The 27,110-nt window shown below is 34.0% G+C and overlaps 1 protein-coding gene across 1 annotated transcript in view; it reads left to right on the forward strand.

The window, feature by feature from the left end:
* The window catches only part of METTL25 (methyltransferase like 25), a 119,507-nt gene that overhangs the window by 28,766 nt on the left and 63,631 nt on the right, over positions 1-27,110 (forward strand). Inside the window, exons 3-5 of the mRNA XM_010372546.2 lie at positions 2,154-2,260; positions 15,603-16,202; positions 19,392-19,539. Coding sequence (XP_010370848.2) covers positions 2,154-2,260; positions 15,603-16,202; positions 19,392-19,539 — 855 coding nt within the window. The remainder of the gene's footprint in view (positions 1-2,153; positions 2,261-15,602; positions 16,203-19,391; positions 19,540-27,110) is intronic.

Genomic DNA, 27,110 nt, shown 5'->3' on the forward strand with positions numbered 1-27,110 from the left:
TCACATTTTGCCACATTTGTTGTAGTTCTCTTCTACACACACACACACACACACACACACACACATACACATACACGCACACTCCTTTTTCTGAATCTGTTGAACATAAGTTGTAGATATTGTAGCACTTTACTCTCAAATGCTTCACTCTGTATCTCAAAATATCAAGGGCATTTTCCTACACATCCCATAGTTTATTGGCACACTCAGGAGTTTAACGCTGATACAATAATATTGTCTAATAAGCAGTCTATATTCAAGTTTCTTTACTTTTTCCAAGAATATCTTTTAGAGCCATTTTTTTTTTTTTTTCTTCATACAGGAATTAGTCTAGGCTCTGACATTTAGTTGTTATGTCTGTTTCGTCTCTTCAATCTTAAATAGTTTCTTACCTTTGCATTTGTTTTTCCTGACCCTGATACTTTTGATACCTATAAGCAGGTTATTTTATTGTTTCCCCATGATTAGATTCAGGTTATATATTTTTGATAGGAGTACTACTTAGGTGATTCCTTTTGTACATATCAAATTAGGAAGCACATATAATTTTGTCCCATTATTGGTAACACTAAGTTTACTCAGTTGGTAAAGGTGGGTCTACTGGAGTTCTCCATTGTAAAAGGACTCTTTTATCTTTGAGTCCAATTCTTTTATTATTTTCATTTTTTAAATCTCTCTCACCAATTTAAGCAAAATCATTTCATAGTGTTCCCCCTGGAGAAAGAGAGGGGCTGTTTGGTGAATTATGGCTCTTGGTAGGAACCATTGTAACTGCAGATGGGTTCACCAGCAATATTACTATGGGGGCTGTAGTCGACTGGTAATGAAGGCTCTAAGGAGAACACCCTATCCCAGGTGCTGCTGACTGGCAATAAATGAGTGTACCTCTGCATCAAGGGTATCATCCTTGGCCCCTCCCCCAATTCATAAAGTTGAAAGGCCACAGGTTGGCATCAGAGTGAGTAAAGATATTGTATTGTAGGCAAGAACAAACAGCAAAACCACCATTCAAGGTCTGGATGGACTCTGTTGTGTCTGGTACAAGAAACAGTTGACTTAGCCATGTAGAGAGATGCATGCTGGTGATAGGTGAGAGTGGAGGGTCTATATTCCCCATCCTGGAGTAATCAGCATATTTCTTTACTAGGTTAGTATCTGCCAGCAGAATGACATTGTGGAATTCAGACCTTTCTGATAGAGACCGTGTCCTAAAGTGCCCTCAGAATGTTACTAAGAAGGTGCTACCTTCCATCTACAGGACCATGAGTAGCCAGCACTTATACCTGGAAAGACCTCATTAAAACCCAGTATCCCAATGTGATAATCCCAGGTTAAGCCTATACCAAGGCATTCACAAATGTGGACACTGTCATGCCATAATAACCATTCCAACCCTACATTTCAGTTCCCCACCACCAACTCCCACGTGACTGACAATGTTGACTACCTTGTCATATGCTCTTTGGCCATTTTAATGTACTTTATAATGTGTGGCAGACAGTGTATATTCGTACAGTCCTATAGTTCTGCAGTGATGGAAATGTCCTGTACTTTTACTGCTCAGTACAGTGGAAACTAGCCAGTGTGGCTGTTGAGAACTTCATCTTTGGCTAGTGCAGCACAGAATCTTAATTTTTCAATTATATTTGATTTCAGTATAAATTGCAATAATCACATGTGGTTAGCAGCTACTATATTAGACAACACAAGTAATGAAATGACTGTTTAAGTTTTTTTCCCCACTTTTCTATTGGGTGATTCTTTTCATATTGATTTGTAAGAGTTTGTTTTATTTTATTCTTAGATACAAATTCTCTGTAGATGTATGTGTTGGAATTATCTTCTTTCATTGGGGGCTTGCCTTTTTACCTCATAATGTTGTCTTTTGATGAAAAATTTCTTTCGTAGTCCACTTTACCAGTCTTTTCCATTATAGTTAATTGTTAAGGAATAGTTTTAATGTTCTATGGATTTTTGTATTTATTAATGTAAATTTTATTTATAGTGGCTGAACTAGTAGAGATCTATTCAGAAACCACAGTAGAATCTCCATATTATTTTCCTACTTAATTTCAAAAAATATGAACATCAACTGATAATTCCTACTAAATTTTGATTCTTTAATAGCAATATTTTACTTTTATTTTTATTAGGTGAAACTCAGAAGGCAGTTGAGTTTATGAATATGAAGAAATCTCATGAAGTTCAGGCAATGTCAGAGCTGATCAGCAGTATTGCTGACTACTATGGAATAAAACAGGTGAGAATATTTCCCTATGTTTTTAGGTGTTAAATTATTGCCACTTTTTGGTATTATTCAAATTTCACATTTTTACTGTCAACTAGCCTTTAAAATGTTATTAAATAATAGCATTATTTAAACATCAGATCCTTTAAACATCAGATTCTTTAAGCTGTTATTTCCTAGTATATTGTAATTATAGAAAATTTATAGTAAAATCAAGACATGACTGTTAATGTTTTGCCACACATTTCATTCTTTTCAGAGTGGACAGAAGTTAAGGTTAATTCTCTTTGATAAACTGTCACTCCGGTCTGAGGCAGCATTATGAAGATGACATCCTGCAAAACTGTTTGCTGCTAGATATTTTCAGGATATGGGTTACCAAGCTCTGGTCTGGAATACCTGCATCATTATATTAACACAAAGTAGTTATGTTTTTAAAACTTGGATTATTTCATAGTGTTTGATTCACAGTGCATTCGTGTTTTGAAAAATCGTTTTACGGTATGTAGTGATGTTGGACAGTAGATGTTAAAATAAGATTAATGATTGTACACATTGACCTATAAAAATAGTAAGTTATTTTTCTTATTCCTGGTTTATGCAAATAGTAATTTTTTTTTATTCTCTAGAGAAGGTCGGTGGTGGTAATGGAGATTTTCCTTCCTGTAATTTTTATTAGGTATTAAAACCTTTCCATGGATTCACCAAAACTTGAGAGTTTGAGGATGAGTATAAAACTATGAAAGTTTGGCTTAGGCGTGCAGAGCTACTTGTGGCAACATGAATCTCTAGGGTGGGGTATAGGGTAAGAGCTAAGGTAATACTAGTTTTTAACCTTTTCTCCAGATTATCATACCTAAGCAATATCTATCAGTAATAGTAACAGGCTCACCATGGCAATGATACTCAGCTGGAGTCGAAGAGGCAAGCCCTTCTCCATGGTGACATATCAGAATCTTGGGGAGCGAGTACTGTTTCCAGATATCCTTCAGGTGGCAGCCAACATCTATTAAGAACAGTAATAATGGGAATGGTCTCTAGAGGAACAGATGCATAATTTAGTTAGAATTAAAAGGGGCATAACAAGCTGAGACTTAAGGCATCAGTTAATAACAGCAAGTCCACTGGAGACGACAGAGCCCTAAAGACAGAAAATTCAGATAACTGGTAATCAGGTAAGCCAGATGGAGGTTCTGTACATGGATGGTATGAATCCAGTTACAGAGTAGGAGAATGGAGTAAAGGTCCAGTCTTGAGGGGAAAGCTGGTCTGAATGAGGCAGAACAACAAGAACTGGACTCAGATTTTATATAGAAAACAAGGCAAAGACCCGGTCATTTAGTTTGGAAATACAAACCAGAAGCAGGAAAATATAGAAGTGGCCAAAAGATAATGTGTACTATATGAAAGGGATTTTAGTCAGGATTCCTATGGGGTTGATTTTACAGATTTTTCTTTTTCTTAAAAATATAATGATGTATCACTGTGTAAGATTTATTTACACTTTAAATATAATTCAGTCTTAATCGCTTTCTAGCCAATGTGCAAAATTTGTACATAATCCTAATTCTATTGAGATATAAATGAACTTATGTTAATTGTACAGTATGATGTTTTGTTAGCATGTGGGTGTGTGTATATACATATATATATGTATCTTGATTATAGAGGTTACATGAGTGTGTGTATATATATATGTATATACACACACCACATAAACACACACACTCATGTAACCTCTATAATCACGGAGTGTGTATATATATATGTATATACACACACCACATAAACACACACACTCATGTAACCTCTATAATCACAAGTGTGTACATATATATGTATATACACACACCACATAAACACACACACTCATGTAACCGCTATAATCATGATAACATGATGTTTCCATCACCCCAAAAAATCTCCTCATGTCTTTTTGCAAAGGTCATTCTTTTTTTTTTTCTTTTTTATACTTTAAGTTCTAGGGTACATGTACACAACATGCAGGTGTGTTACGTACATATACATGTGCCATGTTGGTGTGCTGCACCCATTAACTCGTCATTTACATTAGCTATTTCTCCTAATGCTATCCCTCCTCATTCCCCCCATCCCATGACAGGCCCTGGTGTGTGATGTTCTCCACCCTATGTCCAAGTGTTCTCATTGTTCAATTCCCACCTATAAGTTAGAACATGTGGTGTTTGGTTTTCTGTCCTTGCGGTAGTTTGCTCAGAATGATGGTTTCCAGCTTTATCCATGTCCCTACTAAGGACATGATCTCATCCTTTTTTATGGCTACGTAGTATTCCATGGTGTATATGTGCCACATTTTTTTAATCCATTCTGTCATTGATGGACATTTGGGTTGGTTTCAAGTCTTTGCTATTGTGAATAGTGCCACAGTAAACATATGTGTGCATGTGTCTTTATAGTAGCATGATTTATAATCCTTTGGGTATATACCCAGTAATGGGATGAGTGGGTCAAATGGTATTTCTAGTTCTAGATCCTTGAGGAATCGCCACACTGTCTTCCACAATGGTTGAACTAGCTTACACTCCCACCAACAGTGTAAAAATGTTCCTATTTCTCCACATCTTCTCCGGCACTTGTTTCCTGACTTTTTAATGATCACCATTCTAACTGGTATGAGATGGTATCTCATTGTGGTTTGGATTTGCATTTCTCTGATGGCGAGTGATGATGAGTATTTTTTCATGTGTCTATTGGATGCATAAATGTCTTCTTTTGAGAAGTGTTTGTTCACATCCTTCACCCAGTTTTTGATGGGGTTGTTTGATTTTTTTCTTGTCAATTTGTTTAAGTTCTTTGTAGATTCTGGATATTAGCCCTTTGTCAGATGGGTAGATTGCAAAACTTTTCTCCCATTCTGTAGGTTGCCTGTTCATTCTGATAGTAGTTTCCTTTGCTGTGCAGGAAACACAGGTAGTTTCCTGTGCTGTGCTGTTTAGTTTAATTAGATCCCATTTGTCTATTTTGGCTTTTGTTGCCATTGCTTTTGGTGTTTTAGTGATGAAGTCCTTGCCCATACCGATGTCCTAAATGGTATTGCCTAGGTTTTCTTCTATGATTTTTATAGTATTAGGTCTAACATTCCAGTCTTTAATCCATTGTGAATTAATTTTTGTATAAGGTGTAAGGAAAGGATACAGTTTCAGCTTTCTACATATGGCTAGCCAGTTTTCCCAGCACCATATTAAATAGGGAATCCTTTCCCCATTTCTTGTTTTTGTCAGGTTTGTCAAAGATTAGATGGTTGTAGATGGATGGTGTTATTTCTGAGGGCTCCGTTCTGTTCCATTGGTCAGTATCTCTGTTTTGGTAGCAGTACCATGCTGTTTTGGTTACTGTAGCGTTGTAGTATAGTTTGAAGTCAGGTAGTGTGATGCCTCCAGCTTTGTTGTTTTGGCTTAGGATTGTCTTGACAATGTGGGCCCTTTTTTGGTTCCATATGAACTTTAAAGTAGTTTTTTTCCACTTCTGTGAAGAAAGTCATTGGTAGCTTGATGGGGATGGCATTGAATCTATAATTTACCTTGGGCAGTATGGCCATTTTTATGATATTGATTCTTCCTATCCATGAGCATGGAATGTTCTTCCATTTGTTTGTGTCCTCTTTTTTTTTACTGAACAGTGATTTGTAGTTCTCCTTGAAGAGGTCCTTCACATCCCTTGTAAGTTGGATTCCTAGGTATTTTATTCTCTTTGAAGCAATTGTGAATGGGTGTTCACTCATTATTTGGCTCTGTGTTTGTCTGTTATTGATGTATAGGAATGCTTGTGATTTTTGCACATTGATTTTGTATCCTGAGACTTTGCTGAAGTTGCTTATCAGCTTAAGGAGATTTTGGACTGAGACGATGGGGTTTTCTAAATATACAATCATGTCATCTGCAAACAGGGACAATTTGACTTCCTCTTTTCCTAACTGAATACCCTTTATTTCTTTCTCCTGCCTGGTTGCCCTGGCCAGAACTTCCAACACTATGTTGAATAGGAGTGGTGAGAGAGGGCATCCCTGTCTTGTGCCAGTTTTCAAAGGGAATGCTTCCAGTTTTTGCCCATTCAGTATGATATTGGCTATGGGTTTGTCATAAATAGCTCTTATTATTTTGAGATATGTCCCATCAATACCTAGTTTATTGAGAGTTTTTAGCATGAAGCGCTGTTGAATTTTGTTGAAGGCCTTTTCTGCATCTATTGAGATAATCATGTGGCTTTTGTCTTTGGTTCTGTTTATGTTATGTATTGTGTTTATTGATTTGAGTATGTGGAAGCAGCCTTGCATCCCAGGGATGAAACCAACTTGATCATGGTGGATAAGCTTTTTGGTGTGCTGTTGGAATCTGTTTGCCAGTATTTTGTTGAGGATTTTTGCAGAACAGGAAATGTTGCTGCCTGATCCTTCCTCTGGAAGCTTCGTGTCAGAGGGCCACCTGGCTGTATGAGATGTCAATCGGTCTCTACTTGGAAGTGTCTCCGAGTTAGGCTATTCAGGGGTCAGGGACCCACTTGAGGAGGCAGTCTGTCCATTCTCAGATCTCAAACACCATACTGGGAGAACCACTGCTCTCTTCAAAGCTGTCAGACTGGGACGTTTAAGTCTGCAGAAGTTTGTGTTGCCTGTTTTCAGCTATGCCCTGCCCCCAGAGGTGGAGTCCACAGAGGCAGGCAGGCTTCATTGGGCTGTGGAGGGCTCCACCCAGTTGGAGCTTCCCTGCCACTTTGTTTACCTAGCCAAGCCTCAGCAATGGCGAATGCCCCTTTCCCAGCCTCCCTGCTGCCTTGCAGTTGGATCTGGGACTGCTGTGCTAGCAGTGAGCAAGGCTCCATGGGCGTGGGACCAGCTGAACCAGGCGCAGTATATAATCTTCTGTTGTGCAGTTTGCTAAGATGGTTGGAAAAGTGCAGTATTAGGGTGGGAATGTCCCAGTTTTACAGGTACCTCTGTCATGGCTTCCCTTGGCTAGGAAAGGGAATTCCCCTACCCCTTGCACTTCCTGGGTGAGGCGATGCCCCGCCCTGCTTCAGCTCACAGTCCGTGGGCTGCACCCACTGTCCAACCAGTCCTATGACCTGGTACCTCAGTTGGAAATGCAGAAATCTCCCGTCTTCTGCATCGCTCACGCTGGGAGCTGTATACTGGAGCTGTTCCTATTCAGCCATCTCTGAACCGTCCAACCTCCTAGGGCATTCTTACACACTCTAGGCTAGAGTGTATATTGGCATAACCACTTTCATAAGCAGTTTGACACTATTTTGTAAACTTGAACAATCATATACCCTATGACTCATCAGTTCAACTTTAGGTATATACCTCCACCTAGAAAAACTTTGTACACAAGCATCAGGAGTTATATATCATATAAGAATGTTCCTAAAGGCAGAAAACTAGTAATAAACCAAATGCTTATCCATTACTAGGAGATTGGATAAACTGGTATATTTACATATTGGAACATAATATATCAGTAAACCTTAAACTACTGCAGTATATGTATGGATAAATATTAGAAACATAAAATTGAATAGGAAAAAGCAAGTTACAGAAGATTACACATTTTATGGTACCATTTTTAAGTAGTTATTAAGTGAAACAATGGTATATTTAATACAAAAATTATATGCAAAAAACTATTAAGAAAATTATAAACAATAATTTAATAATTATTGCCTCTGGTTGGAGAAGCAGGGAGACAGAATATGGAAAGAAAACATAGTTATATGTAGTATAAATATTAATATTCTAGGTATTAAGATGGATGTTGGGTTTATGGACATAGCAGATGCTGTAGGGTGCCTGATCTAAGTACTTTCAGGCCTTTTGTTTCATGGTATACCAGATTGGTTTCTACCTGGCAGTGTCTGCATTTCTTCCCTGTGTGTTTTCTGTAATTGTGAAGCAAGCACTGCCTGCATACAAGTTCTGGGAATTAATTCCTCCCAGTGAGCAGCTCTGAAGTGGTAATTGATGCAGCATTTCAGGTAGGATGATTCTGAGGGATGGTATGCATTCTACACTTCAGTCTCAGAATTTCTGAATAGTATTAAACCCAGGTTGGCTTAATGTGGTGTCTTGCTTAATAGCACATATTTTATTGGGCTGCTTTTGTTTATTCGCTCTTCTCCTTTATTGCCAGTGTTCCTTTAACCTCCCAAATAAAGCATATATAACATTTCATCATGCATATATACTACATTTTCTTTATCCATAAATTTATTGATGGGCACTTAGGTTGTTTCCATATTTTGGCCATTATGAATAGGGCTACAGTAAACATGTGCATGCAGATATCTCTTCAATATACTGATTTCCTTTTTTTTTTTTTTTTTTTTTTTTGGATATATACCCAGTAGTGGAATTGCTAGATCATATGATAGTTCTATTTTTAGTTTTTTGAAGAACCTCTATACTGTTTTCCATAATGACTGTACTAATTTACATTCCCACCAACAATATATGAGTTATTTTTCTACATTCTTGCCAACACCTATCTTAACGCTTTTTGATAATAGCCATTGTAACTGGGATGAGATGATATCTCCTTATAGTTTTTATTTGCATTTCTCTGATGCTTAGTGATGTTGAACATTTTTTCATATACCTATTGGCCATTAGTATGTCTTCATTTGAAAAATGTCTATTCAGCTCTTTTGGCCATTTTTAAAACAGATTATTTGCTTTTATTCCATTGAGTTGTTTGTGTCCCTTATATATTCTGGTTTTTGATCCGTTGTAGAGTGGGTAGTTTGCACATGTGTTCTCCCAGTGTGTGTATATCTCTTCACTCTGATTATTTACTTTGCTGTGCAGAAGGTTCTCAGCTTGATGTGATCCCATTTGTGTCCATTGCCCGTTTTTGCTGTGGTTGCCTGTGCTTTTGAGGTCCTACTCAAGAAATCTTTGCCTAGACCAATGTCCTAAAGTGTTTCCCCAATGTTTTCTTCTAGTAGTTTCATGGATTCAGGTCTTAGATTTAAGTCTTTAATCCATTTTGATTTGATTTTTGTATATAGTGAAAGATAGAGGTCTAGTTTCATTCTTCTGCTTATGTATATCCAGTTTTACCATTTATTGAAGAGACTGTGCTTGCCCTAATGTATCTTCTTAGCACCTTTGTTGAAAGTGAGTTGGCTGTAAATGCATGGATTTAATTCTGGTTTCTCTAATCTGTTTTATTGGTCTATGTGTGTGTTTTTATGCCAGTGTCATACTGTTTTGGTTAGTATAGCTTTGTAATATAATTAGAAGTTAAGTAGTGTGATGCCTCCAGCTTTGTTCTTTTTGCTCAAGATTGCTTTGGCTGTTCTGGGTCTCTTGTGGTTCCACATAAATTTTAGGATTTTTTTTTTCTATTTCTGTGCAGAATGTCATTGATGTTATAATAGGAATTGCATTGAATCTCTAGATTTCTTTGAGTAGTATGCACATTTTAACAATATTGATTCTTCTAATCTATGAATATGAAATATCTTTCCATTTTTTTGTGTCCTTATCAATTTATTTCATCAATGTTTTGTAATTTTCACTGTTGAGATCTTTAACTTCTTTGGTGGCATTTATACCTAGGGATATTATTTTGTAGATATTGTAAATAAGATTACTTTCCTGTTTTCCATCTCAGATTGTTCTCTGTTGTCATATAGAAATGCTACTAGTTTTTGTTATTGATTTTTGTCTCTTGCAACTTTACTGAATTTCTTTATCAGTTCTAATAGTTTTTTGATGGAGTCTTTCAGTTTTTCTAGGTATAAGATAATATCATCTGAAAACAAAGATCATTTGACTTTTTCCTTTCAAATTTGGATGCCCTTTATATCTTTCTCTTGCCTAATTGCTCTGGCTAGGACCTCCAATACTATGTTGAATAGAAACGGTGAAAGTGGGCATTCTTGTCCTGTTCCAGATCTTGGTGGAAAGGCTTTCACTTTTTCTCTAATCAGTATGATGCTAGATGTGGATTTCTTTATTTCTTTTCCTCTATTAATTTTAGGTTTAGTTTGCTCTTGCTTTTCTAGTTTATTTAAAGATATATTGTTAGGTTGTTTATTTGAACATTTTCTACTTTACATGCATTTAATGCTGTCAACTTCTCTCTTATTAGTACTTTTGCTGTATCCCATGGGTTTTGGTATGTTGTATTTCCCTTTTTATTAGTTTCAATACATTTTGAAATTTTATTGTAATTTCTTCATTGACACATCGGTCATTCAGGGGCATGTTGTTTCATTTCCATGTGTTTTTATACTCTTCAGAGTTTCTGTTGTTACTGATATTTGATATAATTTCAATTTTTGAGACTTATTTTGTGTCCTAACATATGGTCTATCTTTGGGAATGGTCTATGTGCTGAGAAGAAGACCATGCAGCTGTTGAGTGAAATGTTCTGCAAATGTCTGTTACGTCCATTTGGTCCATAATGCAGATTATGTCTGCTGTTTCTTTGCTGACTTTCTGTCTGGATGATCTGTCCAATACTGAATGGGAGTGTTGAAGTCCCCAACTATTATTATATTTTTAAGATGTAGATTTAGTAAATACAAATTTCATGAGGTAAGTAGAAACCCAGATTCTGAAATACACAACCTTATTGGTGACCACAGAAAACTAAACAAGAAAAAATATCATTTTTACCTCAACCATATTGCTGTCTACATGCTGAACACCTTTGTCTCTTTCATTCACATTACCAAAGGCTCTTAATTTTTATTTCTAAAACATGTTCTCTCAGTCATACTTGCATGCATTCATTCGTTTAGCAAATATTTCTTAGCTCTTAACCATGTTCCAGGCTTTATTTTCTATACTGAGGATGCATCAGTGAACAAAACAAATAAGAAATACTTTTGCCCTGGTGGCATTTATGTTCTAATTAGGATAGATTGACAATAAAATGGTTATAAGTGTATTTTAATATGTATGTTGATATATTTTAAAGATGAAAACTAAAACAAAAGGGAGGAGCTTATCTAGGGGTAAAGTTTTTGATACAGAGGGGAAGGACAAGTAAGACCTTATTGTGACGGTAATAGAGTTAAAATCTTTAGGAGGTAAGCTATCTCATAGATGATCTAGAGGAAAAAGTTTTCTTAGAGAGGTAACAACAGGTTCAGTGGCCCTGAACATGCCTACTTTGTTTCTGAAACATCCAGGAAGTCAGATTGAACAAGCAGAAAGTAGTAGGAGCTGAGGTTGTGGTGGAAGAGGACAGGACATTAAGTTGCAGTGTCTTGGAAGTCATTGTGATAATTTGGGTTTTTTATCCTGAATGAGATTGGAAGCCATTGGAGCCACTGAATCATTCTTTCTACTCTGTTGAGTTGTATTGTGAAACACATATTTCCACTATATTTGCCTCTTTTCTTTACCAAAGTCTTTGTGGACATTCAAGCTGGTTACTTTGCAAAATTAGCTCCTATCCGAGCAGGAGCTTCCAGAGTTGAAGCAAAAAGACTCAGCAACCATAGGAGTTAAGAGTATGAGATAAAGCCAAAGAGGCAATGAGGGATTTGCTAAGAGTAGTGGTATGATTGGACTTTGTTTTCTCTGTTGAAAATGCAGTGATAGGGGAAAGGTGAGAGCAGAGAGATCACTGAGAAAGCTATTGCAGTTAATCAGACTCAGAATGGAGTTGGTATGAAGTAACTCTGGTAAGTGATGAGATCATGAATTTGCTCACAGTTCAGATGTAGCTTATGAGAGACAAAAGGAGTCCTGTTCTCTACCTGGAGGTATGTAGATATCATTAACTGTGATGGAGAAAATTTTAGGAGGGGCAGGTTTAAAAAGAATATCAAAAGCTCAGTTTCAAGCATATTAAATTTTAGTTGCTTATTAAGCATCTGTTGAAGTGAAAATGTTAGGTTTGCTGTTAGATATATGAGTATCAGTTAATGGAAGAATTCCAAACTAGAGTTACAAATTTGAGAGTCATTAGTTTGGAATGGTAGTTAGATCTCTAGGTCTGTCAGCAAAATGTATCTTTTTTATCTAAAGTATAGTACCATACTAATGTTATTACAAAATTTAACCACTACCTGTAACTATGTTTTTGTGGGAAAGTCTCCTAAACAATGTTGGGAGATTCAGAAGATCCCTCCCACCAGGTACTGGACTAGAGACTACTCTGTCTTCAAACCTATGATGTATGGCATATGATCCAGCAGGGAAGTCTGTTGTGGGGAAAGGGCAGGAGATGAGGATGGTGGGGATTTTCCTATTCTGATCAGAGAGTTTGAAGACAAAACTAATTAAATAATAGAGTTTCTACTATATAGCCCTTGCAAGAGTATGATATGGTATCTGCAATTAGACTGTAGTTTCTTAAAGTCAAGAATTTACAGTTGTATGCTGCATAAGGACATTTCAGTCCACAACAGACCACATATAAGATGGTAGTACCATAACATATAATACTGTATTTTTATTGTACCTTTTATATGCTTAGACACACAAGTACTTATTTTGTTATGTATTCAGTACAGTAATATGCTATATGCTGCATAAGGACATTTCAGTCAACAACAGACCACATATAAGATGGTAGTGCCATAACATATAATACTGTATTTTTATTGTACCTTTTATGTGCTTAGATACACAAGTACTTATTTTGTTATGTATTCAATGCAGTAATATGCTGTACAGGTTTTTAGCCTAGTTGTGTAGTAGGCTGTACCATGTAGGTTTGCATAAGTACACTCAAAGATGTTTGTGCAGCAACAGAATTTTTAAATATATTTCTTAGAACATATTCCCATCATTAAGTGATGCATGACTGTATATAATTCTTCTATGTTTCCCTGCAATACCTATCCTAGAATAATAACATAAAATGGAAGTATAGGGAATTATTACTAAGTTTATTTTGTATTTGTGAGACATTATTTACTAGAGTTTTTCCTGTGAACTGGTCTCATTGTAAGACCTTGAAACATTTTGAGGATTTAATTAAGGATATGCATTACTGTAAGTATAGGAATGTTTCCTTCAGTGACTCATACTTATGTCAGGATTTCATTGACTTTAGGAATTAAAGATATGTATAAGAGTAGGTAATGATTTGTTGTGGTAGTATTTCTATAATTCTCCATTTATTTTATGAAATGGCATGGCAATAATAATGTTTGTAACTTTTTATTCTTATTTTTGTTTTATTGAATTCGTAATTTAGATATTCACCAACTCTAGCTTTGATAAATTTTGGTAATTGTAACAGTTAATGTAACCACTAGCATAATTAAGAATATTCCTATCCTCCTAAAAACTTCTCTTGTGTGCTTTTGTAGGATATTTTCTCTTTCATTCTCAGAGAATTACTGATCTGCTTTTAATCTTGACTTTTCTAGAACATTGTACAAATGGAATCATAGTATGTAGACTTTTCATTTCAGTTTTTCCACTTAGCACATAGCATTTGAGAGCTATTGATATCTTTTTGTGTATTAATGCCTTGTTCCATTTTATTGCTGAGTAGTATGCTATATACTATAGTCCAGATATGCTATTTGTTTTTTTATTTGCCAGTTGATGGACATTTGAGTTGTTTCTATTTTTTTCCTTCTGTGAGTAAGACTTCTCTGAATATTCACATATAAGCCTTTGTGTGGACATGTTTTCATTTCTCTTGGATAAATTGGAGTGAGATGGATGGGTCATATGTAAAGTGTATATTTAACTTTATGGTAAACTCAGTATTTTCCAAAGTGGCCATACCATTTTACATCTGCATGTATCTCACTGTGGTGGTTGTTTGTATTTCTCTAGTGATATTAGTCATCTTTTCACATTGGCGATGTGTATATCTTATTTTGTGAAGTGTACGTTTGAATATTTTGCCTGCTTTCTAACTGGGTTACTTGTCTTCTTACTGAGTTGTAAGAGTTCTTTATTCTAGATATAAGTCCTTTCTCAGATGAATGTTTTGCAAGTATTTCTTTTCATTTTTATCTTTTTGAATAGAGGTTTTAATATTAATAAAGTCTATTTTTATAATTCTTTTTGTTATTCCTGATTTTTATGTCCTACATAATAAATGTTTGCCTATCCCAGTGTCACAGTTTTTCTCATGCTTTATTCCGTAAGATGACATTTTTTTCTATTATATTTGGATCTGTGATCTACCTTTAATTAGCTTTTGTGTTTGGTTTGTAGCAGGCAAATTTTTTTTTCTTTTTTTTATATCAACATCCAGTTATACCAGCACCATTTGTTGAAAAAACTATCTTCTTCATTAAATTATCTTGGGTACTTTATCAAAAATCAGTTGATCATATAAGTGTGGATCTATTTCTGTACTGTTTTTTTCTCATTGATTTATATTTCTATTTTTATATCAGCTGTTTCTTTCCATTTTTCCATTGATTTGTGTGTCTAATTTTATACCAGCTGTAGCTATACTACACTGATTTAGTTTTATATTTTTGAATTAGTAAAATTCTTCAACTTTATTCTTTTTCAAAATTGTTTTCATTATTCTAGGCATTTTTGCCTTACTTTATAAATTATAGTATCTACTTATCAATTTCTTTGCAAAGCTTAGCTAGGATTTTAATCAGGATTGTGTTGAAATGTGAAGAAAAAATTGCCATCTTAGTACTGAGTCTGCCATTTCATGAACATGGTATATCTCCTTATATCAATTTTTTAGATTTTTATGCAATGTTTTATAGTTTTCAGTGTATAGGTTTTTTTGTTAAATTTATTCCTATATTTGTTAAATTTATTCCTATATATTCTATTTTTATACTATTTTAATTGTTTTAAAATTTTACTTCCTAGTTTTTATTATTTTTTTTATAGAGACAGGATCTTGCTATATTGGCCAGGGCAGTCTCAAATGCTTGACCTCAAGCAGTCCTCCTTCCTCAGCCTCCCTAAGTGCTGGGATTATAGGTTTGAGCCACCAAGCTTGACTCCGAATTGTTTTTTGCTACAATATTACATATATTCTGATGATTCATTGTTAATTCTGTTGACTTGTGCCCTCACACATTGCTCAGTTCACTTACTATTTATGTTAGCTTTTGTATATTCTTTAAGATATTCTGCAGACATGATGTCATGTATGTATAAAAAAAGACAGTTTTATTTTTTCCCTTACATTATTTATTTCTTTTGCTTCTTTTCCTTGACTTATTATACTAGCTATAACCTCCAGTAAAATGTTGAATAAAAATGATGAGTGGTTGGTTTTTCATAGGAATAAAACAAATAAAATTTAAAGTAACATTTAAATTACATAACTCATTTGTTTGTTTAAAAAATCTAGAATCCTTTCTATTACCGTTTGCCTAAAATTCTTTAATTTATTTATTTTTCTAACTTTAGGTTATTGACTTGGGTTCCGGTAAAGGCTACCTAAGCTCCTTTTTGTCCTTGAAGTATGGCTTTAAAGTTTATGGAATTGATTCCTCAAATACCAATACTCATGGAGCTGAGGAGAGAAACAGAAAACTGAAGAAACATTGGAAACTCTGTCATGCTCAGTCAAGATTAGATGTCAGTGGACTAGCATTAAAAATGGCAAAAGAAAGGAAAGTGCAAAAAGAAGTTAAAAATAAAGCTGATATTGAGGAAGTGTTTAGAAACAGTCTTACAAATCAAGAAAAGATGTCTACTTCAGATATTTCACCTCATTTTTCTGGCTCTGTAATTTCTAATATCAGAAACCAAATGGAAACCCTTCATTCTCAACCACATCAAGAAGAAAATTTGTGTTTTGAAAATTCTTTTTCTCTTATAAACCTTTTGCCTATTAATGCCATAGAGCCTACTTCTTCACAGCAAATACCCAACAGAGAAACATCTGAAGCCAATAAAGAGAGAAGAAAAATGACATCAAAGTCAAGTGAATCAAATGTATATTCACCTTTAACCTCTTTTATCACTGCTGATTCGGAACTCCATGACATTATTAAAGATTTGGAGGTGACTTTACTTTTGAATTATTTAATTTGATGTACAAAAACATTGTATTCAATTTTAATAGTAGCTTACTTAGCATACATATCTTAATTGATCACATTAATCTAACAGACCAAGAAAATAAAAGCATAAGTAGGCTTTCGTTATTCCCATACCCATCAAAATCTGCCATGAGCCTATTCAGAATAGAGTATCCTCCACTCATTTCAAACCTCTTAAATCAAATAGAAGTCCTAGCCCAAAACTAGTAAGTAAACTAAGTTCTCATTCTGCCGTTTAGGAATTGTTAAAATTCTAAACAAGTAATTAAATTTTAACTTGAATTTGAAGTACAGGGATATCTAGAACAAAGTAATGTTCAATGTTGCACTTGCCAGTATGGAATTTCCTCAAGCAACAGTAGCTTCCAAGTGTTCTTCAAAGCTTGAGCTTTTTCTAAATTACAAGTATGTCAACTTGTGTAATTGAAAGACAGCAGATCTTCAACAAAGGCAATGTTGCATGTTAAAACAGTATTATAGAGGAGATTCTAGAGATCATTTGGCCTAACTCATTGTCTCAAAAAAGAAAAAAAAAAAAAAAGGTAGCTTTTGGAGTTGTATTACCCTTGTATTTTTTTTTTTTTTAAGAAATTTTTCCCCAAAGAAATGTGTAACTAAAAGATACTAGAGTTCTTTATGAATTTAAATCCTTGTTTGATAGCTGACCATTGTTTTACTGTTTTTTAAATAGGAAATTTTTCTTTTTCCCAGATATTTTTGGATTTAAGGAAATCTAGTGTAACTTCATTAATTCTTTTTCTTATACATGAAATTAGTAATTAAGCTATTTTAGGCTTTCTCTTAGGTTTAAACAATCCCAATTACTTTGGTTTAACTTAAAAAATGTAAATTTCTAGTACATTTTGTCACCTTCTAATTTTCTCAAAATCTTTCTGAAAATATATAATCAAAACTGTATACAAACTCTTGTAAGAACCATCTAAAATAAGATATACAGGAAGAATGTTTCTTGGATCCTGTTGCAAATCACAATTTAATAACAGAATTAACTACCACCCTCTATACCCCTCGCCCTCTCACAATACTTAAATATTTTACTGGTAAGATAATACGGTGATTGCATATTTTTGTCTCCTAGCTGCTACTTGCTAATATTAACTAATCCTGTATGATAAATACAATAAAGAATGAGGTTAAATGTTCTTGTATTTTCTTTAGTGAGAGCTAAATTAGGCTTAAAGAGAGAAATTTGTAACTTTGTTACTCTACCCTTAATTAGTGATAAATCTTTCTTGTCTGAATTAATTTTACTGATGACATCATAATCTCTAAATAAAACCTATCTAAACTAATCATCAAGAAAAGCAGAGTAGCTGTATAATCTTCTAAAAACTGTGCTTTGAAATGTATATTGCCTGAAGAAACTGAGTGTTCTATCAGGTCAAAACCACTTACAGGCATAATTTTTTTCTTTAGTAAGTTTGATTACAGCTCTCTTTTATGTCTAGGACATAGGTTAAAATAACATTTCAGTAAAATAATTTTTAAAAATTTTAGTGAAACAATTATATGCTGACGATAGTTATAAAAATGTACTTGAGACACAAGTTAATGTTTATGTTATTTTGAATTTGTAATTTAAAGTAAATTGTAATGATAAAAATGGACAATGTTTTCTGAATTTTACTATATGGTAGTGTACTAAGTCATTTACAGGGATTAGTTTACTTAAGTTTTGAAATAACCCATTGAGATGAAGGACTGTTATTATCTCCATCTTACAGTTGAAGAAATTGAATGCTTTCCAAATCACACTGTGACAGAACTTAAATTTAAACCGACTGTTTCCCAAGACTGTGCTCTTAATGACTGTACTACAGCTTATGTAATTAGTTCATTAATAACTCTAACATCTCTTAAGTAAACACATGTATCTTTAATTTACAGCTTTAAAATTAATTTTAGTTGGTATTATAAAGTACCAACCAAAATTAGTTGATGAGTAGTAACTTTAGAGAACACTTTGAGACACATGATGGTTTAATTTTAAAAAACTAGAAATCAATATATCTATATTTACAGATTTACACTAAAACATGACCTTTATGTTATCAGGGTTTAAGAGTGTTATCTGGAAAATTGAGAGGTTAATATTAGAAATGTTTTAGTTCCAAATGGTATAAGTATGTGATTCTAATAGGGTGCAGGTTTTCTGTATAAAATTTTTTTTCTGTACAAGTTTCTTTTTAGTCACTACTTTAACTAAATTTTTATGAGTCATGTCAAAGACAGAAAGGTATTATTAGTAAATTCAACCTCAAAATGATTGTTATATTGAACAAGATTCTGTGCATGTATACATTTGTACCCATTGTGTATGTGTGTGTATACATTTAAATTAGGCTTTGGATAATTAGAATAAACATTTTATAGGAGAGTTTTAAATATGATATATGTTATAAAATTTGGAAAAAAAATGTTAATTAAATTTTATATTGTCATATTTGATGCAGTACATAAAGTAAGCTTTTTGTTGTTAAAGTAGAAATACTAAGTTTGCAACAGTTCTTTATTTTTTATAACAATATTTTATAAGGTTTTGATGGGCAATCTGAGAAGTGAAATTAATTTAAAAAATTAATATTATGGTCAAAGTGTGATATAAATATATGACAAAGCACAGATTTGGTCTAGTAATACATGTTACATTTGATTAGTCCAATTTTTGCTTTGTCTAGTTGTTAAGCAAATATTAGTTGGAAAATGAGAGAAAATATAAACAGGTAAATAAGCAAAATCATTGAAAAAAAAGTTGTGAAAAGAGATCATAGTTATTTTGCCTATAAAGAAATAATTACTTATGAAAATAAAAACATGGAATACTTTCTAGGTAGAATTTGATAATTATTAACACCTTTACATATTTTAATGGACGTTTAAAATCTTCACCTCATGCTGGGGGCGGTACAATGTGCTTGTAGTCCCAGCTACTTGGGAGGCTGAAGCAGGAGGATCATTTGAGGCCAGTAATTTGAGTCAGCAGCATGTGATATTCATGCCTGTGAATAGCCACCACAGTGCAGCCTGGGCAACAATGCAAGATCCCATATGTAAAAATAAAATAAATAAAAATTTTAAACAACCCTCTTTTCAATTACCAAATTTTATTTTTCTTCTTGTGTTTTTAAAGGATTGTTTGATGGTAGGTCTACACACTTGCGGTGATCTGGCTCCAAATACTTTGAGAATATTTACCTCCAAATCTGAAATCAAGGGAGTTTGCAGTGTGGGTTGTTGCTACCACCTCTTATCTGAAGAATTTGAAAACCAACATAAAGGTACAAGTTCCCCACGTATCATAATTTTTATTCATTTGGGCATAATGACTGTTTTCTATTTCTCCCCATTTTTTCATCATTACCGTGATTTAGATCAGCATTTAAGATAACATCTGACTTTCTTGCACTTTTAGTGTTACAGTATTATTGAAATTTAATGCATCACCGTATATTTGTTATAGTTTATCTGGTCATAAAATAGGCTTAATGAGTGCTGAAGCCTTTGAAAATGTTTGAAAATTTTTCGTGATACATATTTTAGAGAACTTCTGTTTCAAAATATTTATGAAGTATACATTTACTGAGATAGTAAAACTGAGTTATTTTGTTATGAATATTGAATTTCAGAGTTTGCTTTTGTTTCCAAAGCCTTTTTCATTTCTGAAGGAATACCGATATTTAAAAAAGAAAAAGTTCTTTACTGTGTTTTGAAGAGTCAGCACACCAAAATTTTAGAAAACTGTAAAACTGTGTGATTGCATTAAAATAGTAGTAGTCAAACTATGCTACCTGTACTTAGAAGGTGCCTGGTGAGCAAAGTATGGAGTAGGTTTGCAAGATTTGAAGCACCCCATGTATTCATTCAGAGCAGCTCCTGAAATACCTCTGTTTGCTCCATTTTGCATGTTAAATCTTTCCATAAGATTTTGTAAGGTATGATTTCAAAACTGCTGGTTCAGATTAGATGGCTATTTAGTATACTAATATTAGCAGTTCGTTTTTATGTTAGTTTAATGGTATCTTTATCTGTGTCATAGCTAAGAGTTTTAGATCGGGAATTTTTAGGTTACCAACTTTTGTGTGCATTAAGACGGTATTGGTTGATCTTTTCTTTGTTTTAAAACCCAGATTAATGTATTTTAATTATTTCTTATTTAGTCATGCCCAGGAGGTAAACATTGTAATTGTTTAATTTTATTGAAATGTGACAAGGTGAAACAGAAGCCATGTTTAGAATTGGCAAAAATTTTTATGAAATAGAGTTAATCAAATTATAATTATTTTATGTCAGTGTTTTGAAATTTTTATTTTAGGAAAAGTATGAAATAGTGAAATTATGAATATATAGAGATAGAATGAAAGAAAGCAAATTGGCAAAAATTTAGCACTAGTTTAATTTAGATGGAGAATATATGATTGTCAGGCTATTACTACCAACTCATTTTTTTCTAAGTACAGAAATTTTCAAGACCAAAAATTAGGGTAAAAAATGAGCTTAAAAATAGGAAAAAAAAAAAGTATTTCTACTAAACTATATACCCATATATTTACATTATGTTATAGAATTTTTATGTATCTTTTCTGAAATAAATGAAAAAATACTTTAATGCAATCACAGTTCTACAGCTTTTTAAATATTATATGTATAATATTTTCCTTAATTGACAATAGGGTAAGATTTATATAGGTAAGTGCTTACTTTTGGGGTTTATTATTTGGTTGTTAGTTCAAGAGTTTCCTGTTCTGTAGGTACAATGAAATCAATTAATAAATGGCTCAATTTGGGGACAGGTGTAGACACTTGGTGTGTCATTAAATTTAGAGACACTAATCCTAGCAATTTGGGAGGCCGAGGCAGGCAGACCACTTGAGGTCAGGAGTTCAAGACCGGCCTGGCCAACATGGTGAAACTCCATTTCTACTAAAAATACAAAAAAATTAGCTGGCCGTGGTGGTGGGTGCCTGTAATCACAGCTACCCTGGAGGCTGAGGCAGGAGAATCTCTTTAACCCAGGAGGCAGAGGTTGCAGTGAGCCGAGATGGAGCCATTGCACTCCAGCCTGGTCAACAAGAGCAAAACTCCATCTCAAAAAAAAAAAAAAAAAAATAGAGTCACTATCCTTACCTTACATTTTAAGATCTTTAATTTCAGTTGCCTGCTTCCTTCTTTCACTTCATCGTCATTGCCCCCAAGGATGCCTTCCCATTCCAAGGGGCCTCCGTCTGCTCTTCACACAGTACTTTTTTAAGACTCTCATCTCTGGTCTGGACCTTAGCAGCCATCACTCTGTACTGTGAAGTCTCAGGATTTTCCCACCAAAGATGGATCCTATCTTTTTTGGCAGCATACTGTACTCTCTCTCACACTCTTTTCTGCACCTTACTCTTCGGAGTGATCCCCGGAGCTCATTCTGCTGGTTTAGGAGAGTGTCTTTCCTAACATATTTGAATTAAAATTTGTTGTGTTGCCATGGATTGTGAGCAATTTTATCTCTCTTTTGTCTGCTTTTTGTAAAATACGTAAATAGATTCAGATTTAGGTGACTTTGATTATTTTATGGTAACCAGGTGTCATTAGTACCTTTTTAATCTAATGTTTGATTCTTCAATCTCGTACTTAAAAAAAAGTAGCAGAAGTTACTTGCCAGGATTGAAAAAATAAATTTAATTACTCCTTGCTCATCCATTTTAAATCATTTTTTCCAGTACCTTTTCTAATAGATTGTTGCTTTAAGCTGTTAGCAGATATTCATTGGTCATGTATTCTAACTAAAATGAATTTGAATAGGGCATGTTAGAGAGGGCTTTGGAAAACCTAAAGGAAGAAAGAAGCAAGATTGTGTATCCACATATTGTCATGCCATTTCTTGCCTGCAAATGAAAAATTGGTAGATCGATTAGTCTTGAGAGGCACGGATTCCATTCACTTTTGTATCTTCAGTACTAAGCACATTCACTCAAATGTGATTGAATAGATGAATGTTTGTGTAATATGTGTTAAAATCAAGTAACTAGAAATAAAAAAAAAAAAAAAAATCACTGCTTTCCTGCCTTGGCAGCTGAGTTTTACACACCTCAGAGAGTATGTGATTGCACTGAACAAACATTTATTGAGCAACTACTATTTTCAAGGCACTGTACTTGGTACTTTATGTAAAATAATGGGAAATGGGGGAGAGGCTCATAAAAAGTCAATAGTTACGTAAAGAGATAGGAAAAATAGATGACAAGCAGAGTTCAGTTCAATATCATCAGTGCCAACTGTGTTCCACTCTGTGCTTAGGGGTGGAGATACAAAAATGAGATATCATCTTCACCCTTAAATAATTTCTTTAAAAAGCCCTCAATCCTAGGAACCAGATAATCCTTATTAGTAATTTTTAAAAAACATTATTTTTTTGTAAAAACCATTTAGAATAGAAAATTCAAATTACATAGGAAAAGAAAATACAAACTAAGTCCCCATACCTATATTGGTTTTTTATGTATCTTTCCAGAAAAGAAAAAAAATTACATATACACATTCTATATTCTTATATATTGTAGACAAACAAATGTATAAACTGTTCATCACCTCTTTTCACATAATATATTTTTGATAGTCTTTCTATATCAGCACAGAGAATGTTGCTTTAGTCTTTTTCATTTTGCAAGGTATTTAATATATTATATTTTATTTATTCAGTACTAAATAGTTAATACTTGCTTAAGGCAGTGGTATTCTTCTTTTAATAAACGAAAATTTAGTGAACTGTTGAGCAGTTCAATGTAGAGTTTAGAGAACGTAAAATGTGGCACAAGTGTTCATCTTTATTTTCTTTATCATCAAACATTAGTTTCAAAATAGTATAGTAGTTGCCATACGACAACTACTATATTACATCTGTTATCTTACAGCAGAGTAGCATGTAACTCTGTCTGTGAGGGGTTGAGGGTATGTTCCTGTATAGTGATACCCACTGTATCTTGAAAGATTCAGCAGAAGTTAATCAGACGAGGAAGTAAGAAGGGTATTGCAGGCAGAATAAACAAAGGCATGCAGTGATAGACGTTTAAAATCAAGTTTTTTTCCTCTTTGACTTCATAGTCACTCTTTCTCATTGTAATTGTCTTTCCCCCATCTTATTCTTGTTCATGTCTTTCATAGAAGCAATTATAATAATAAAACTAATGTCCATTTCAGTCAGTATAAAGACATGATTTTTATTGACCTCCTTTCACATTTAAGATTACTCCCTAACCTATTTTCCCAAAATCTCTTCTTGATTCTCTTTCTTTTTTTCTTTAGTACTTGGTCATTCATAAAATCGTCTTTGAGTCTTCTAAGAAAATTAGTTGAAGAGAATACCTCCACATTTTTACACACTAGAAATGGAAGCCTCTCAGTTAACAGATTCTCAGGCATTAGTCTTGTATCCTGCCTGGGTAAAGGCAGTTTTGTCTTCTCTTCTGAAGTTGCTGTTGTTCACTGTGGGTTTGCAGGACATTTAGGCCACAGGATTTAAATAAGAAAAAGTGTTGGAAAGGTTTGTGAGAACCGTGACCAGCAGCTATAAACTCTGAATTTCCCTCCCTATAGGGATAGTAAACTGGAAAGGCCTTCCTGTCAAAAATATCTTACCCATCAAGAATCATTGATATGATAAGGGAAACAATGCTAGGCTTCAGTAGGGAAAGCTAATAGTAATATCTTAATGTTACTTAATTTCCTGATGCATACTTGAATGAATAGATGATTGGGAGTTTTGCTTGTCGGGAAAGCAAAGAATAAGCAGGAGGAAACAGGACTGAGTGATATGATGAAATGGGTGGGGATGTGTGCAACGTGAGTACCCTCAAATACTCTGGAGGTCAAGAAAACAGTTGGAAAGCCAAGAGATAAGAGAAAAATGTGGGAAAAAAAGTGATAGGAATAATGAAAGTAAACTTGGTTTATATTGCAGTTTTGCCTAGCCCTGGACTGAAACACTTTCTCATCTCAAAAACCAGATGGCAAAGGTAACATACTCCCTTTTCTCTTTCCAACACTCCATCTCCATTTTTCTCACTGTATCTTTGCTGTAGTAAAACAGAGAAGATGTGAACCATCCCATGAAATTTTTATAACAGTATTTCTCAATTCTAGCTGCCTTGCTGAGTCGAATTTGACACTTTTAGTGTATGGATGCCTACACCTGCCTCTTAACATCTGAATAATAATCTCTAGGCATAGGACTTGAATATAACTATGATTAAGAAGTTCTATAGGTAATTCTGATGAACAGCATGTTTGAAAACAAGGTATGTATTATGATTATATAAGAAGACATGAAGAATTCTACAGGATGACTTACAGATATATGTTCAAGATTATGTATAGTTATTGTTCTTCTATGCAAAGACTTAGATGGGTCCTAGTCAAGTGCCAGTTTGCAAATTCATATGACAGATTAAACTCAAAAGGGCCTAGGAGTGTGTATCAAAGTCCAAAATGCAGAGAGCTGGAGTAACTAGACCAAAACAAAATCCTTGAAGTATAGAGCTCAGAGTAAAAACCTGGGGAAAACAAACACAGATGCAAGAAGGCAGGAAACTGGGTCATAAATAGGGAATGAATTTAAGTGGTTAGAAGCTAGATAAATTCAAGGAGAAAAACCTAGAACAAGCAAAGTATGTTTGGGATAATTATTATGGGTATCCCTAGATTTTTGATAGCTTACCTTTATCAATGAACAGATGTGACTCTGTGTGTGTGTATGTATGAAGGCAGACAATGACAAACAGTTTGTTCTGGGCTATTTAGCAGAAACTGTTTTGATTGATGGAACACGGACATAGCCTTATTTTGTTTATACAATATATACTATGGAGTCCTACTGTTCCATACTAAAATACAAATCTACCACTATATAGTTTGATCATTATGCTAAAATATCTGACTTACAGAGAAAGGGGTTTATGTGCACAAAGTTAGCATATTTCCTGTAATATATCAAGCACTAGGTTCCATGGAGTTATATCTCTGAATGGTTAAATATGTCATATGTCCTTCTTTTAATATTTTACACACCTTCACCCTCACTTTATTTGCACAGCTGTTTTTAAGTTTGAATTGGGGCAGTGTTGCCCTTTGGGATGTAAATTTGAGTTATTAATAGTCTAATATAATACAGTAGAAAATTTCTGGTATGTACATTGCTACTTTTTATGATGATATTTACTATGTAAACAATATGTGTTTTCCATGAATGTGTTTACCCAATACAATGTGGTAGACCATAGAGGTAGTCTGTCATGAATGTCAGTTTTCAAAAATACCACAAAGCTCTATGAGCCATTGTGAATACTGAATTTATACCATATGTTTTAAAACTACTTTTAAATATTTTTACATTATAAGCCAGTCGTCCCTAGGAGAACAAGAAATACCAGAAACATTTTTATTGCAGTCCTTTATAGAGTATCTGTTTGGTCAAGCTTGACTAATGTTTCAGTATTTTGAATATTGATTATTATAATAATTAATTTGAAGTGTTTACATTAGTTCTTCTTCTAGAAGTTGTAGAGGGAACTTTTTTGGGTAAATATCAAGATAACTTGGTTGTTTTGGTTCAAACAGAGGAAGCACTACTAGTTACCAATTCAGATCTACGCATTTTTTCTTCTTTGCTAACTGAACCATGATTTTGTTAAGGAATCATCAGTTGCTACTGGGAGCAACCCTTTCCAGGGCACAAATCTGTGACTGATCTGCTCCTTCCCTGCCTCCTCCCAGCCTAGTACCAGGGCATCTTCTAGTATTGTTAGTGCACTCCACATTTGCACAGTCAAGTATCAATGGTGTAACCCTTGAAAGTCTGCAGGCTTAACTTCATGTTTACCCCCAGCCTTAATATGATATGGGATAATGAGGTGGTTCTCCCATAGGTTCCTCCATTTACTTAAAAAAAAAAAAAAAAAAAACACACAGTAGAGGGTCACAAATCATCTTTTGATGGTGTCTTTTAATCTGATGCTGCCATTTCTGTGTCAAACAAATTTGTCAATGGTGCATGATACCTATCCTAATGTAGACTGTTTCTCAGGTTGTATCATCTCTAGGAATTATGAGGGAGGAGGCTACATATCTACATATGTAGATAATTATCTTTACTATTGTTGAGGTTTAAAAATTGTTCCTTTGCTTTAAATTTAGAGGTACTTCATCTGAAAAGGTATCTAGAGGTTGAAGAAAAACGTGTTGAGCACATTGTTTGAATATATAACATACTGTTTAAATAAGCTTATCTTACATTTCCAGATTTCTCAAATATTCTATATGTGATACTAAAACTGCTAACATAACATTAACCAGTTAATATCAGCACTAAATCATGTATTATATCATAGAAAAATGTATGACTAATGTCTTAGTCCCGTTAATGGCAATGAATTAATCTTATCATTGCAACAGTGCAAACAATTGCTGTCTTTTTAGTAAAGATCTGACAATATTTTCTATCTCATACAATATGTATTTTCTTAAACAAGGCTGTTTACTGCTGTGGGCTTTTAATGCTGGAAGTTTGGAGGATATTGAGGAATAAAGTATCATTTCTCTTTTCAAAACAGCATGGATTTGACTTCCATTTCCAGCAGTGTGAGAGATGAGATTTTTCTGAGGATTCCTCCTGCTACAGTTCAGCTAGATACTGGCTAAATTAGAACATGTATTTTTTTAGGCATTGCTGAGTCCTCAAAAAATAAGGGAAATCTCTATGGATCAAGAAAAATTATAAACAAAATGTTTAAAAGGAGAGAATGGGCAGAGGGAGGAAGAGAAGTTGAGACCAAAGGAGGGAACTATGAGCCATAAAGTGATAGATAGTGTT

This window comes from Rhinopithecus roxellana, chromosome 10, assembly GCF_007565055.1.
Source record: "Rhinopithecus roxellana isolate Shanxi Qingling chromosome 10, ASM756505v1, whole genome shotgun sequence".
NCBI classification, from domain to species: Eukaryota; Metazoa; Chordata; class Mammalia; order Primates; family Cercopithecidae; genus Rhinopithecus; species Rhinopithecus roxellana.